Here is a 15,705-nt window from a genome sequence, read left to right as displayed (position 1 = left end):
GGGCATAGAAAGAAGTCAGATACATATGGAAGGGGGAGAGGGCAGACATTGGATGGAACGGGCAGATGCTGGAAGGAAAAGAGTGAAAAGAAGATGAAAGCAGAAACCAGAGACAACAAAAGGTAGAAAAAAATATTTTGTCATTAAAATATATCAGATTTGAATTATATATCCTGCTAGAGACATAACTGGGGAGTATTCTGTTAGCATAATATTTCTATGTAGCATTCTATAATAACTTGGCTTGTTCAGTTTTCTTGATAGTAGAGGGGATATATGTGAAGGGGAGGGGAGACAGGGGTTTTGTTGGTCCGTGCTCTGTATACTTGTATTTATAAAATCACAATTGTTCAGAATATTGTTTCTTTTTATACTTTAATAAAATACGTTCAATATAAAATCATAATTGCGGCTTGTGCAGATGGGATCAGATGGTTTTCGGGGACCGAGCTCGCGTAGATGGGGCGTAAACGGGGTTTTTAAATTTTAGTCCTAGTAGTTTGCCGGTCCACAAAATAATTCTTTTATTTCTGCCGGTCCACGGGTGTAAAAAGGTTGAAGAACACTGCTTTAGACTACTTGTGACTTAGACGAAAACGGACTTAGACATTCCTTTCGATTATGCCCCTCTAAATGTTCTAGAAGTGTTATTTTTCACCCGGAGAATATTTTTAGGGTGAAGTATTTTATTCTATGATAATCTCTTCTCCTCTTGAGGAAAATTCTCACTTAGACACTCGATTATCCTGACTACAAAACATGGAGATGATGGGAATTTTCCCTTAAGAGGAGGAGGGTTACACAGAGCAAAATGTGTTTCTTGCTGGGGAAGTTCTCTGTGCCTCTCCTTTTCTTATGTTTCAGTGGAATTTGATTGCTTTGGTACCAAATGAGAGGGGTGCTGTGCTCCACTGCAGAAGGGGAGGAGTTCTCAAGTTGTTAAAGAGATATCTTTCTGCGGTTCGTGGGAAATGGGAATCAACAACTTAAGTATGGACTCCTGTGTATCCTAACGGAGTCCAGATTACGAAGTTAAGAACCTAATCTGTCATTTGAAAATATCACTCTTGTTTTTGAAGTGATTCCCAGTGTCTGAGGATTAAATTCTGGCTTTATTTCCTTGCAGCAAGCACAGATGCATGCCAGCCGGGTGCTAAAAGAAGAATGTCATCCTTATTTTGCGAAGAAAGTGATGAACAGGTTATTTAATAAAAAATACAGCACAAATCTGTCTCCTTTTATAAGACAAACTACAGTGGCAAATTCATCTCTATCTAAGTACACACCTCCTTTTGGATTTCATAAGTATTTGTCTGAACTGCAAGACATCTTAGTGTTGATGCCAAAGTATGACTTGCCAGAAGAGCTGAAATCCAAACAATGTAAGCGTTGCGTTGTTATAGGAAATGGTGGAATTCTTCACGGATTACAACTTGGTCATATTTTGAATCAGTATGATGTTGCAATAAGGTACATAATTTCTGTTTTGATATTTTAGAAGATTAATACAGATGTTAACCATAATCCAAGCTGAATCGTGTTTAACTGTTACATGCTCTGGAGTGTCATTGTCTTTTGTTGCAGTTTGTCTGTGTGATGCCCTCTAATTTCAAATCTCTTAGACTTCATTATCAGTAGTTGCCTTGATTTTTTTTTTTTTTTGTTGTTGTGGACTATCACACATCTTTGCATAGTTTACATGTAGATTCTATTTCTTCTTGTGCTTAAATCCAACCTGCCCCTTCCCATTTCTCATATTCAAGCCATCTTCAGAAATGCTTAAAATGGAAGGCCCTTTACCATTTAATGGTGCGCCCTTATCATGTTTTATATACTGGAATGGTTTCCTTCTAATCTGAACCCAAATCCATTGGACTGTACATCAACTCAAGATAGCAGCCTAACTCACAAAGAAAGCCTCAACTAGATTTATCTGTAGCAAACTATCTTAGTTTCTGTAAGTGCCTGCACCAATATGAAAGTCCTGCTGAAAGTCACGTTTAAAGTTTGTTCTCTCAGTGACAGAATCAAGAGTAGTCTATCTTCTCACAGTATTGGTGGACTCTTTTTAGAGTTGTGTATTCAAGGTATGTTCCTTTATACAGACTCTTTGATAATCTATCATTTTACTACCTCACATCAAGCAGGTTTAGAAACCCCATATTTTAAATTCATACTACAGTATCTCAGTAAATGTCTCTCATTGTTTCTTCATCATCATTAATTTTATAACCCTTGCCATAACCATTTTTTTGGAATTCCTACACTGCATTGCAATTTAACACATTTTTAGTACATCAGTTTTAACTTGCAATAAATGCCCTCAAAATAACTAGGTAATTAATGGAAATAATTGGGATTTACAACCAATTAGCTCTCATCCTCCATATTGTGAAAAAAGCAATTCCATTTCTGGGTTTATACCAAAGATGGGGAGGAAATTCACTAAACCTCGATGCAGGATTGCTGATTAAGTTGAAACTCAGACTGCAGAATTAGCTGACTACTGCTTAGACAGAGAGATTGCATCAGATGAGGAATGGCAGGAAAAGGACAGGCAGGAAAGCTTTACCGTTTAAACCTATCCCTGACACTGCCAGTAGATTACTACCTTTCCAGCAGCCTGTCCCTTTAAGAGCCAGGGCTGGAAATAAAGCTGATTGTAGACAAACAACAGAAAGAATCTCACTCTCTTCCTGGCTCTTGTCAGCTCCAGCTGCAATCCTTGCTTGCCTCTCTCCCCTTGCTACTCTGGACTGCCTTGCTTTAAACTGTCCAAGTTAGAATGTATGCTCTTCCAAGCAGGGACTGTCTATTAAATGTCAAAATGTACAGCGCTGTCTACACCTTTCAGCGCTATATAAGTGATAAATAGTAGTAGCTGTTAAAATGCTGAATAGAAAGATTTGAGGTATTTCACAAGCAAATAATAAAAAGCAATGTAACTGCTAAGCATTTTTGAGCTGTGTGGGATTCCTCTACCTGCATTTCTGTTGGTGGGAGAAGGTGTGATGACATTGGGCTAGATTCACAAAGCAAACTGATCGTATACCGATTGGTTTGCGAGCCCTTTGCGACCCTATTTCCCTCCGACCCGATTCACTAACCTTTGTAGCGATCCCATCCCGATCCGTGCATGCAAATGAGGGGAATTGGCATGCAAAGCAGGAAGGATGCGATTCACTACCTTTTTTTCCTGACACACTGACTGGCTGGCCAATCAAGAACAAGCGACTGGTGAGGACCAGTCGCTTGTGTAAAAAAACTGCTCTGCCTTTGGTGAGGCTGCACTTGTCGTACTGCCTGCCCCAACTCTTCTCTCTCTGGCTCCCCGGCTCTCCTGCTCTCTGCCGCGACCTGCTCACTGCCTGCCCTGACTCTCTCTGGCTCCCCCAACTCTCCTGCTCACTGCCTGCCCCAACTCTCTCTGGCTCCCCCGACTCTCTTGCTCTCTGCCGCCCTTCCCTGCAGTGCGAGACCATAGTTTTAAATCAGGGCTGCACTGCGGGGAAGGGCGGCAGAGAGCAGAAGAGTCAAAAATTGCCCGGCCCGGCCCGACACGACACCCCCTAAGGAAGTCCCTTATTTGCTCAAGGGGGAAGGAGCCCGAGGCACCTGAGCCAATCAGGGTCTTAGGCTCCTCCCTGTGCATCACATGATGCAATGGGGTGGGGCCTAAGACTCGCATTTGCATCAGGCAGGGTGGAGGAGAAGGAGCAGGAGGACTTTGTGGTTCTTCCTGTTCCCACCGCTGGAAGCCTTCGGACCAGGAGGGACTGAGCACCTCTCCTGCTCCCAACTTTTAGGTACGGGCGGAGTGTCGGGCCAGGGTTGGGCCGGGCTGGGGTGTGTGTGTGCCGTGCCAGTTGGGGGACGGGGTGCTGGGCTGGGCGTACATTGTGGGGGGAGTTTATCACGGGGGTGCTTTGATGGGTAGGGGGAGAATTTTTTTTTTTCTTTTTTTTAATAGGCCTGATATTTTGCGGCCTATTAAAAAAAAAAATGAAAGAAAAAAAAAGCCGGCAGAAACCCTGACAGCAGTGACAGGAGGCCCTCCCCGACTCAATCCAATCCGTGCACTTGGTTTGCAAGAAGATGGTTGGTGAATCGGTTGGCCTGCCTCCAATTGCACACGGATCAGACACGGATCGGAAGGTTAGTGAATTTAACCCATTGTACTTTAAATCGAAAGGGACAGGCAGTCACAAGTCACTTGCAACTGGAAGTGTGATATCGCACCTTTTTCCACTGGTGAAAGCACTAATAGATGACTCCCATGCATCTTAAAAATACTTAGAGGAAGCGCTAGTGAACAGATTTTGACTTGTTTAATAATGTAAAATTTTTATTAACTTCACATTTCCAGTATCACACTTTTTCTTTTTGATAATTAAGCAAAATTGCTTACCTATAACAAGATGGACAGTAGGATAAATCTGAGTAATAAGTGAGTGACATCATCAGATGGTGTCAAGATACCATAATGCCCTTGGAAAAATTTGGCCATGTATATATCTTTTATTGCAGTGCAATAGAGGAGACATTCTAGGCAAATGGGTATTATCCCTAAAGCCGTGTGCCATATGCAAAAGAAATCCGATCCAGATTTTTTCTTTGTGACTCTTCTCTATTTCAGTGTGCTCTCTAGCTCCACCTACAGTGTTTTCCTTCTGCACGCATGCCAGCAGGAGTGCGTTTATTCTGCTCCTACTTTTTATTATTTTATTCTGTGTTTTTTGGTCCTTTTTTCCAGGAATTCTGCTTGGAGCACTTATTCATTTTTGCCTTCATGGAGAAAACAGGCTGCATCTGTTTCTGAGGAGTTTGGGTTGTCCTTGTTTCTCCTACTGCCAGATGATGTTCGGCGCAGACTGTTGGGCATACCTAGGAGACTCAGCGGTGTCTCGCAGGGTGCCAGCTGCGTTCTACACCTCTGCCCATTCCTGAGCATGTCTGTCCGTCCGTCCACAGGGATGGAGGTGCTGTCAGGCATGGTGTCTGACTGGCAGCCTGAAGAATCAGTATCATGGAGGCATTCCAAGCATGAAGCAGTGGTTCTCTGATTCCAGCTACTGAAAGCAGCAGGCTGCAGCAGATTTCCAGCATTTCAGCACAGGTCACAGTGAGCAAAGTCTGTCACCACCTGTGAGGTGAATCAAGGGAGGAGGGGGGGGTCTGAATTTTGCAGTGTTGAAGGTTTCTGCATGTCCCCCTATCCAACTTGAAAAATCCTAAAATCACAATTTTTAATGTTTGCTATATGTGAAAAATATTGCGATTTGGGCACAAATTTCTTAGCAGTGGTCATCTTGGATTTTATGCAATCTTTTTTTCAAAAGCCTCCTGCTTCTCCAAAACTACAGATTTTGCCTCTAAACTTGTTGGGATGGAGTCCTTGGGCTCTCCTAATGTGGATTCTTGCCACGATTGTGCAAATTGGGCACTTTTGGAGCATTTTTGCGCCACATGTCAAGTGGCACAGCCTCTCCCATTTCAGCAAGTGACTAAACACTCGGCAAGTCCGGCGGAACGGCTTATTTTGTTTTCGGGGCTCGGCACAGTTGGTGGTTCCATGTGCAAAGCTGCAAACCCTCCGCAGCCTCAGAACCGCATTCTTCCATCATCTCAGGGTGACTCTGTGCCTCAGGAGTCGGAAGCCTTCTCAGACTTTATGGCATATTTGTGGAATGAGTTTCACAGCAGGCGTTCTTCCCCTGTGCAGTCCCACTCCACCTCTGATCTGTCTCTAAGCGGCATTGCTTCTATGGGCACGTTTTCATCTCAATCTGCAGCTATTCCAGTGCTGCCTGCTCCTTATCTGGGTGATCCTTCAGATGATGACCAATTCACTGGCCTTTTATTCTTCAGCGAAGCGCTTCCAGGCATGGGAGATCAGGGACTATTCTGGCTCTTCGGAGTCCTCAGGAGCGGCTTTGCCGGATCTTATTTCTGAGTCTCTACAGGAGTTGAATTTGGTCACTCAGCCAGCTTGGTCCACTTTTTTCCTCCTGGCTTTGTGGCTTGTGCTCCCAGTCCTCCACCTTTCCCTGGCACCCTGATATGAGCATTTTAATCTCAGAGCTGTATGACTCTCTAGAAGGAGCTGTTAAGATAGCGTGGACCATGTCTCGCTTTTATCTGCTGGCTCCGTTGCTTGTAATCGATTACAAGCAACGGAGCAAGTTTGGCTCAGGATATTTGAGCTAAGTACCTTATACAATATATGAATAATTTTTTGTTTGAATTGTCACAAGTTTGAATGAACATAATGTTTTGCTATGAATTGAACAGCAATATAAAATGAACTGTGGGCTTATTTCAGCCGAATTAACTTCGTTTTGAAATACTTTTTAACATTCCAGCACTTTTTTCTCTGCACTTTCTGCACTTTTTCTATGAACTTTTAGCTTTTTTAGTCTTTCAAGCACTAAAGCACTTTCAGTTATGATGAGTTTAAATGAAATGTAGGATTGTTAAGTTTAAAATAAGGAGTTAAAATATACTTGAAACATAATGAAATAAATTGAAATGCAAGAAGATAAATTAAATTGACATTCTAACAGAAGTTAGTCTTGAGTCTGAAAAAGTGATATGCTGATTCTTAAATTAAATTTTTAAAGTTTAAATTAAGGTAAATTAAATTAAATGTAAGTAATTTAAAATGGATTATAAGTTATATGTTGATTCTCTACTAAATTAATTAAAATTAGATCAAAGTTATGTTATTTAATTAATTAAAATAATAAAATAAATATTTTGATAGGGAGGTGGGGAATTAGCCTGTGATGTTATAAGGAGGCAAGAGATTAATTCATTCTTCTCTTGAATAGTTCCAGTTGGAAAGATTTACTCCTAAGTCTGAGTCATTTCCCTGTAATAATTAATTAATAATTGAAATATTTTAAATAATTAGATTTAAGGTTTACAGTAAATTTTAACAAATTACTTTGGAATCGGTGTCTCTTTTTTGAGTTTTGTGAATGGTTTTTGTTATTTGTTTATTTTATCAATATAGTATCATTCAAATTTTTATTGCTTTATATTTTATGTATGTCATTTTAAATTATGTATGTGAATATTGTAATCCGCTTAGAATAGAAATTTTTTAAATAAATAACTAACTCACTTTGGTTTTGAATCTTCACATCGACTAAAGAATTTTCATATTTTTAGAACCGTTCATATTTTACAATCTTTCAATTGTTTTCAATTTTACCTACTGTCATGTGCGCGTCCCATTCCCTTCCCCATACCTTTTTAATTTTCCAGGCAAGATTAACAGCACAAACTTGCTGCCTGCATTGTGTCAGATATCCCTCTGATGTCACTTCCTAGGTGTGGGTCCCAGAAGTGATGTCAGAGAGAGGCGACACTGACGCGGGCAGCAAGTGTGTAATGCTGCTTGTGCAAGAAAAATTAAAGAGGTACAAGGGAAGGGGCAAACGCACATAGCAGGAGGTGTCAGGAAGGAGGGGGCAGAGATGAGGACAGGTTTATGTGTGGGGGCAGTTAGTGAGCATACAGAGGAATAGTATGACCCTTTGGAGAGCTTCAGGAGCCCTATGGGTTGGCCACATGGGATTTATTTCCATATTTACAGGTTAATCACTCTATTCAGGTATCAGGAGTCTTGAGCTGTGGATGATAAAACTGACTGAGAAGCTGCTTGGCCCTACTTTGCAGAAGGGAGGCTGTTTTGGCAATATACCAATGTCTTAATTTCAGGTTGGGAGAATTCCTAAAATATGTGGTGGCTTGGTAAACAGATCTGGGCAGGCCTAACATGAGGCAAGAATGGGAGGCTACATGGTTTAACACAAATTTGTTGGGGGCTATTTGTTTTCTATTCCAATAGAGACTGCTTTAGAATGAACTGAAGGGGGCACTCCACTGGCAAAATGGGAGGTTCTGAAAGATGTGAGTGACGCATTTCTGCAAAACCCGATTTGTGGGAATGGATTAAATACCTAAGAACATAAGAACATAACGTAAGACTCTTGAGAAGATTAACAGAAAAAAAGGTTATTACATTACATTACATTAGAAATTTCTATTCTGCCATTACCTTGTAGTTCAAGGTGGATTACAAAAGAGCTATAGAAGGTGGGTTACAAAAGAAGATCTCTGGTCATTTCCAGTGAAAGTAAAGAGTAGATCAGGTAGATTCGGGAAGTTGGGAAGATGATGGGAAGAAGAAAGGTACTCATGGTGTTAAGACTTTTTAGGGATTTCTTGAAGAGTATAGTCTTGATTTCTTTTCTGAGCATCTTGTAGTCTGGGGTTGTTATCAGTAGATTGGAGATTTGGTTGTCTAGTTCTGCTGTTTGAGTGGTTAGGAGGCCATCATATAGTTTTTCCATTTAACTTCTTTGATGGGAGGGTATGTAAATGGAGTGTGAGTTTTCCTATGCCTGGTTGAGGTAGTTTGGATGAGGTGGTTGTTCTAGGTAAGAACCTAATCTTTCAATATCGACTGCAGAAAAATAATTATTCTGCCTTTTGATTGACAAAGGGAATGGAAGTAAGTTGAGTGAGCGTAGAACAAATGTGATAGATGAGGTTATCCTTTTACTACTGATTTTCTCAAATATCTTTTGCAGTTTTCATCATAAAACTGAACACTCAGTTTTTTATGTTTAAACAATTTTTTTATTGGTTTTTATACTGCAATACAACACATGTCCATGAAGGTAACAACATATGAACAATAAACAGTCCATTCAACTCCCCAAACCCAAGGGTTAAGGGGATAGCCAACTTCTTAAAAGATATAAAAGTCTAGCCTTCTGAGATAGATGGTTAGCTGCTTTATTCACTGGTTAGGGGGAAGGAGGAGGTGAGTGTTGGATTTTCAGAGATCTTAAAATTAAAGCATACATTTGAAAATTTCAGATTAAATAATGCACCAGTCCATGGCTTTTCAAGAGATGTTGGTAATAAAACTACAATAAGGATGGCTTATCCAGAGAGTGCCACACTTTCTAATCTTGACTATCATCATACTGACCTCTTCGTTGCTGTTCTCTTTAAAAGTGTTGACTTCAGTTGGCTTCAAGCAATATTGAAGAATGAATCCCTGGTAAGTAATGACTTTCCTAGAGCTCCAAAATATTTTGCTTTGCATGTGTCCAGAAATCTTTGTTTAACAAATTTTATAATGTTTTGTGTTGCTAACCACTGGATTTCTTATTTTATAGACGTGGAGGGGCATAATCAAAAGATACGTCTAACTCTGATTTGATTTGGACGTATAGTGTAGAGCAGGGGTATCAACCTTTTGGCTTCCCTGGGCCACATTGGCTGAAAAAAAATTTTCTGGGGACGCACAAACACGCAAACACTTCATCAAGATAGAGGAGGGAGCCAGCAAGACAGTAAACACCCGGGGGCAGCAGAGGAAAACACTGCATCGCCCTCGACCGGCGCAGATTGGACACCCCTGGTATAGAGTGACACAGGGACAAATTTTTTCCCGTACCTATGGGAACTCTATTTCCTGTCCCATCCCTGCAAGTTCGATCCCTGCCCCGGTCCTATTCCTGCAAGCTCTATCTTAACCATATAAACCTCGAACACTGCACACTTGTGCAGATGATACAGAGCTTGCAGGAATGGGGCAGGGACAAGACAGGAAACTGAGTTCCTGTGGGGATGGGGAAAAATTTGTCCTCGTGTCATTCTTTAATATGGTACTAGATGTCCAAAGTCAGCAGGGGGAAAATGTCCATTTACGAAAAATACTAGAATTGATATATATTTTTTAAAATAGCCTATCTGGATGTCCAGGCCATTGATTGTCCAGACCGCCAATACATCAATCTTTATATCACATTTTCAACCAAAAATTTGTCTAAATCCCAAACACCCAGAACAAGGTCATTTGGACGTAGGAGGGGCTAGTATTGTGATGGACTGGCCACCCAGACATGGCAACAGAGCAGTGGGGCACCTTACAAGGCACTGCTGTGAACTTCACAAAAATGGTGCCACATAAACATCTCACCAGAACTCTCTTACATGTTATGGTGAGAATCCCAAAACACACTATACCCACCTGACTACAACTCCAATAGACCTTATGGCTGCAGGTGGCATCTATGTGGCAGTAGAATGTAGTGGTTAGAGTGGCTTATGGACCTGGGTTCTCCTCTCTATGGTTCACCAGCCCTCCCCCCCAGGCTACTTAAGACACCTGTATGCAGCTCTACTAGGCTTTCCTATAGTAGGTGCTGATGTTCCAGAGATGGGTATATACTTTTTTATTCTGATATTTGTGGCAATGTGAGAGGGTCAGTGATCACTGGGGGAGTGTGTGTGGGTCTTTATGTTGCCTATGTGCTGGTTATCTAGTCAATGGACATCTCTCCTGCTGCTGAAAGGGGGGGAGGGTTGCTTGGCACCGGGAGAGAGTAGGCATCTCTTCCGCTGCTGGGCTTGTTTGTGGTGGGAGAGAATAGGCATCTCTCCCACTGTGGGGGGGAGGGGGGTCTTGTTTGCAGCAGGAGAGAATAGGCATCTCTCCCGCTACAGGGAGGGGGGATTGTTTGCAGCGGGAGAGAGTGGGCATCTCTCCCGCTGCTGGGGTGTGGGACTTGTTTACAGTGGGAGAGAGTGGGCATCTCTCCGGCTGCTATGGAGAGGGGGTCCACTTCAAAATGGCTTCTCTAGCAGTCTCTGACACTGCCTTGCCAGGGTTTAAAACAGTGCTGTAACTGTACGGACCAGTCGCTTATTTTTGTCTCCAAAAGCTGATGCCGCTTTTAGAAAATGGCTCGGCAATTTTTAAATATCCACCAGAGTGCTCATTTCAGTGCTGAAAAGCCCATTTGCATGTCAATGTCAGATACTGCTAGAAACCTCGCTAAAGACAAAGATAAGCCGTTTTGATAATCTATCGCTAAAATGCGTGCAAGCTAAACTCTCGGAAAACAGTTTAGCAATGGTGTTAAAGTTTTGAGAATCTGGGCCTTAGAGTCCTAAATTTCAAACGTACGGACTTTAGTAAACTGGGAGAGTACCTGAAGGAAGAGCTATTAGGATTGGAGGGCATAAGGGAAGTAGCAAATAAATGGTCTAAGCTGAAAGGAGCAATAAATATGGCTACTGACCTTTATGTGAAGAAAAATAAAAAACAAGGGAAAAAGGAAACTAATATGATTCTGTAAACTAATGGCGGAGAAAATAAAGGCAAAAGAGTTGGCGTTTGTGAAATATAAAAAAACTCAAGAAGAGGTGTACAGAAAGGACTACCAGGTGAAGCTGAAAGAAGCTAAGAGAGAGCACAAGCAGAAGAGCAAATGGCTAAAAATGTATAAAAGGGATATATTAATGAAAGGAGGAAGATGAAAAATGGAATTGCAAGACTAAAAGATGCTGTGAACCGATATGTGGAGAGTGATGAAGAAAAAGCAAATGCGCTAAACAAATACTTCTGTTCTATTTTCATGAAAGAAAATCATGGAGAAGGACCAAGATTGTCTGGCAAAGTTACATACAAGAATGGAGTAGATACCACACTGTTCATTGAAGAAAGTGTTTATGAACAACTTGAAAAATTAAAAGTGGACAAAGAGATGGGACCGGATGGGATCCATCTCAGGATATTGAAGGAACTCAGAGAGGTTCTGGCGGGCCCTATTAAAGATTTGTTCAACAAATCTTTGGAGACTGGAGTGATTTCTGGGGATTGGAGAAGAGTGGATGTGGTGCCAATTCGCAAAACTGGTCACAGAGATGAAGCGGGAAACTACAGACCGGTAAGCCTCACTCCAGTTATTGGAAAAATAATGGAAGCAATACTGAAAGAAAGGATAGTGAAACTTCTAGAATCTAATGGGTTACAGGATCAGAGACAACATGGTTTTACTAAAAGTAACGGAAACAAAACTACAAACACATGTTTCGACCAAACATGCCTGCCTCAGGAGTCTATAGCAGAAATCCACAGACCAGCTGTATTTGCTTGCTCAGAGTCCCAGAATCATAGAAGTAGGCGAGGGAAGCAAAAGGATTGCAATGCTGAGGGATCACTTGTAGCTCAAAAAACAGCTCCAAAATGCCCAAACTATCAGCGACGAGTCATTGAGTTGTTGGATGAATCATTGAGTTATTGGGTGAATAAAGACATTTGTACCATCAGATGAGTTGAAAGACACTCTATTCGTGCACATCATTCTGATTTGGACAATTCCACTCTGGTTTTACTAAAGGTAAATCATGCCAAACAAATCTGATTGACGTATACTAGATGTAATTTACTTAGATTTCAGCAAAGCACTTGACACGGTTTCTCATAGGAGGCTGTTGAACAAACTTGATAGGCTGAAATTAGGAACCAAAATGGTGAACTGGTTAAAAACTGGTTGGCAGACAGTCGCCAGAAGGTGGTGGTTAATGGAATTCGCTCAGAGGAAGGAAAGGTGAGTAGTAGAGTCCCTCAAGGATTAGTGCTGGAGCCGATCCTGTTCAATATGTTTGTAAGTAACATTGTTGAAGGGTTAGAAGGAAAGGTTTGCATCTTTGCAGATGATACCAAGGTTTATAATAGAGTAGACACTAAGGAGGGAGTGGAAAACATGAAAAGAATCTGCAAAAATTAGAGGACTGGTCTAATATCTGGCGACTAAAATTAAATGCAAAGAAGTGCAGAGTAATGCATTTGAGGATTAGAAACTGGAAGGAGCCGTATGTGCTGGGAGGTGAGAGGCTGATATGCACGGATGAGCAGAGGGACCTTGGGGTGATAGTGTCTGAAGATCTAAAGACAAAGAAACAATGTGACAAGGCGGTGGCTGTTGCCAGAAGGCTGTTAGGCTATATAGAGAGAGGCGTGACCAGTAGAAGAAAGAGGATGTTGATGCCCCTGTACAGGTCATTGGTGAGGCCCCACTTGGGGTATTGTGTTAAATTTTGGAGACCTTATCTGACAAAGGACATAAGAAGACTTGAAGCGGTCCAGAGAAAGGCGACAAAAAATGGTAGGAGGTTTGCGCCAAAAGATGTATGGGGAGAGACTGGAAGCCCTGAATATGTATACCGTAGAGAAAAGGAGGGACAGGGGAGACATGATTCAGACATTCAAATAATTGAAAGGTTTTTTTAACTGTGTTTTATTATGTGCATCATGCAGAAAAACCAGTTATATGAGTACTTACAAGCAAATACAACAGAAGAGGTACATTGTCATACAGAGTAAGCAGCCAAGTCGTGTTGCATGCTATCTCCAAAAAAGACCTCTCCTACAGGAAATTACAGGGTGGTGCCCCTGAATGACATAAACAATCTATTTACCTAGGCATAATACAATATAGTAGACAGAAAAACCCTCCAATACAGAAGCAAGATGTACACAGTATATCTATAATTTTTTTCCCAAACACCATTAAATTCACCCCACACCCCCCCATCTCTTCACCACCAAACAAAAGAAAAATATAGAAGTGAACACAATTGCAGAATACCCCAGGGGCTCCCAGCAAGAGGACCGAGCCCGAGAAAGAAGTAACCTGTGAGGAAAACACACATATTCCTCATCTCAAAGTCACCCCATAGGAATATTGCATAAGTAAACAAAAGCAGACATAGAAGGTCACAGTACTAGGAATCCCCAGTGTGAAAGTATACCATAAATAAGAAAGAGGACCAATGAGGTCCAAAGCCAAAGGTTTGTGGAAGCCTAAGGAAGCCAAAGGTTTGTGATCCTGACTAGATCTAAGGCACCCAGAAATAGTTCATGTGGAGGCAGTCTATAAGAGTCCTAATAATATCTTCCAGAACAGCTTATAGTTCACTCATTTAGATTGTTCACTGGACTTATAGGGCCTGTTTTACAAAGCCGCGCTAGCAGCTGCCGTCCGGCAACAGCCCTGAAGCCTTTTAAATCTCTATGGGCTTCGGGGGCCGTTACCGCGCTGCAGCCGCTAGCGCGGCTTTGTAAAACAGTTCAAAGGTGACAACAGCAATCACTCTGTGGCTCCATTCAGTGTATGTGGGGGCTTGGGGCGATATCCAGGAGTGCAAAATTGTCTGCTTGGCGAGGATAATATTATGATGTAAAAAATATCTAGCTTCAATAGAAAGACTCAAGTCCATAAAAACCTGCTCGTCTCCCAACAGCAATGCAGAGTAATCCCATTCCAGAGTTAGCTGCAACGCCTTCTCCAAGGCATGGAAAATAGCATTCCAAAGAGACAACTTATTGCAATCCAAGAAGGAGTGTAGAAGTGTTTCCCTCTGAGAGGCACAGCAAAGGCAAGCATCTGAGGACCACAATCCCATTTGGGCTCCTTTTGCTCTGGATAAGTAGATCCAATGCGGTAGCTTGAATTGAGTTTCCTGCAGAGATACAGTTTTGACATGAGTATATAGCCCTTGAAAAAAAAAATTACATAAGTCCGCAGTGGTCACCTGGGTGGTCAAATCCTCCGCCAGTCTACGCAGGTGGCGGTCATCTTGAGATTCCTTGCCCACTTTGTACCAGAACGATAGGCAATTATGGGCTGGTGGTATAATACTAAAGTATTTGGTGAAAGGACCCTCCTCCATGTCTTATCCAAATGAGAGGAGTAGAGGGGAGTGGTAGTAATGTCAAACTTGGAGGTACTGGAAGTAATGAGTGTCAGGCACCTGCCAAGTCTGCTGCAGCTGACAGAAAGATGAGAACTGTCCCCCCTCCCAAACGTAACAGTACATCAAACATCAGATAACGAGCGTCACTCCAAGTCTGAAATGCTCCCAGACGTTCTGCCGGTGGAAAAGATGGATTATGGGTAAGAGGCAGAAAGGGAGACGCCAGTGCAGATTTCAGTTCCCTCTTCCTCCACCATCGCCATGCCTGTTGCAAAGGATAAGGGGGTATTCCCGTGTCCCCCCATGCAAGAAAACCAAGGGGGAAGTCAGTAGAGCACATTGTCATAGCAGATCTGCAGGGGAGTACTTGAAAGTGTCATTGATCTCTTCACAGATCCATCGCATCGGCACCACAACATTATAGAGTCTGCCCCACTAAGCAATCTGGGCTCCTTCCAACTATTCCGAAAGCATCTAAAAACTAGGCTATTCACAAAAATGTAAGGCTCTCTACCCCCCTATACTCAACCTCCAACCCCATTATGCTGTTCCTGCCTTATATTAAGCTTTTGTAAACAGTGCCGAGCTCTATAATTATGGAGAGGATGCGGTATATAAACTTAAGGTTTAGTTTAGAGTCTGAGATCAGGTAATCCGAGTCCCCCCCCCCCCTTAGGCATCGTGAGACAGTCAAAAATGATTCGAGCCTTTCTGTTATTCCAAATAAAGGAGCCCACCATGGAACAAAAGAGGCGGATATCAGCTCCCTTTAACCACAAAGGCAATGTCTGTAGTGGCTAGAGTATTTTGGGCAACAATACCATCTTCACCAAAGCCACTCTTCCCATGAGAGCCAGAGGAAGCTCATTCCAGTGGAAGCACAGTTGTTTAAGTTTCTCAAGAATCTTTCTTACGTTCCTTTGATAAATCACCTTGCCATCTAGGCTCAGTATAATGCCAAGATATTTGATAGTTGAAAGGTATTAACGTAGAACAAAATCTTTTTCCAGAGAAAGGAAAATGGTAAAATCAGAGGGCATAATCTGAGGTCGAGGGGTGGTAGACTCAAGAGTAATGTTAGGAAATTATTTTTTACGGAGAGGGTGGTTGATGCGTGGAATGTGCTCCCGAGGGAGG

General features: G+C 42.0%; 1 protein-coding gene across 22 annotated transcripts in view; it reads left to right on the top strand.

Annotated features, from left to right (window-relative positions):
* ST3GAL5 (ST3 beta-galactoside alpha-2,3-sialyltransferase 5) overlaps positions 1–15,705 on the top strand; it is a 212,928-nt gene that overhangs the window by 174,931 nt on the left and 22,292 nt on the right. For 20 of the 22 annotated variants that reach the window (XM_033951751.1, XM_033951733.1, XM_033951663.1 and 17 more), the window contains 2 exons: positions 1,127–1,470; positions 8,893–9,079. In XM_033951751.1, coding sequence (XP_033807642.1) covers positions 1,127–1,470; positions 8,893–9,079 — 531 coding nt within the window. The remainder of the gene's footprint in view (positions 1–1,126; positions 1,471–8,892; positions 9,080–15,705) is intronic. The other 2 variants (XM_033951825.1, XM_033951818.1) reach the window with 1 other exon arrangement.

Source organism: Geotrypetes seraphini, chromosome 1 (genome assembly GCF_902459505.1).
Source record: "Geotrypetes seraphini chromosome 1, aGeoSer1.1, whole genome shotgun sequence".
Classification (NCBI taxonomy): Eukaryota; Metazoa; Chordata; class Amphibia; order Gymnophiona; family Dermophiidae; genus Geotrypetes; species Geotrypetes seraphini.
Note: the sequence above shows the minus strand (reverse complement) of the source record. Positions and strands in the feature narration are given on the sequence as shown.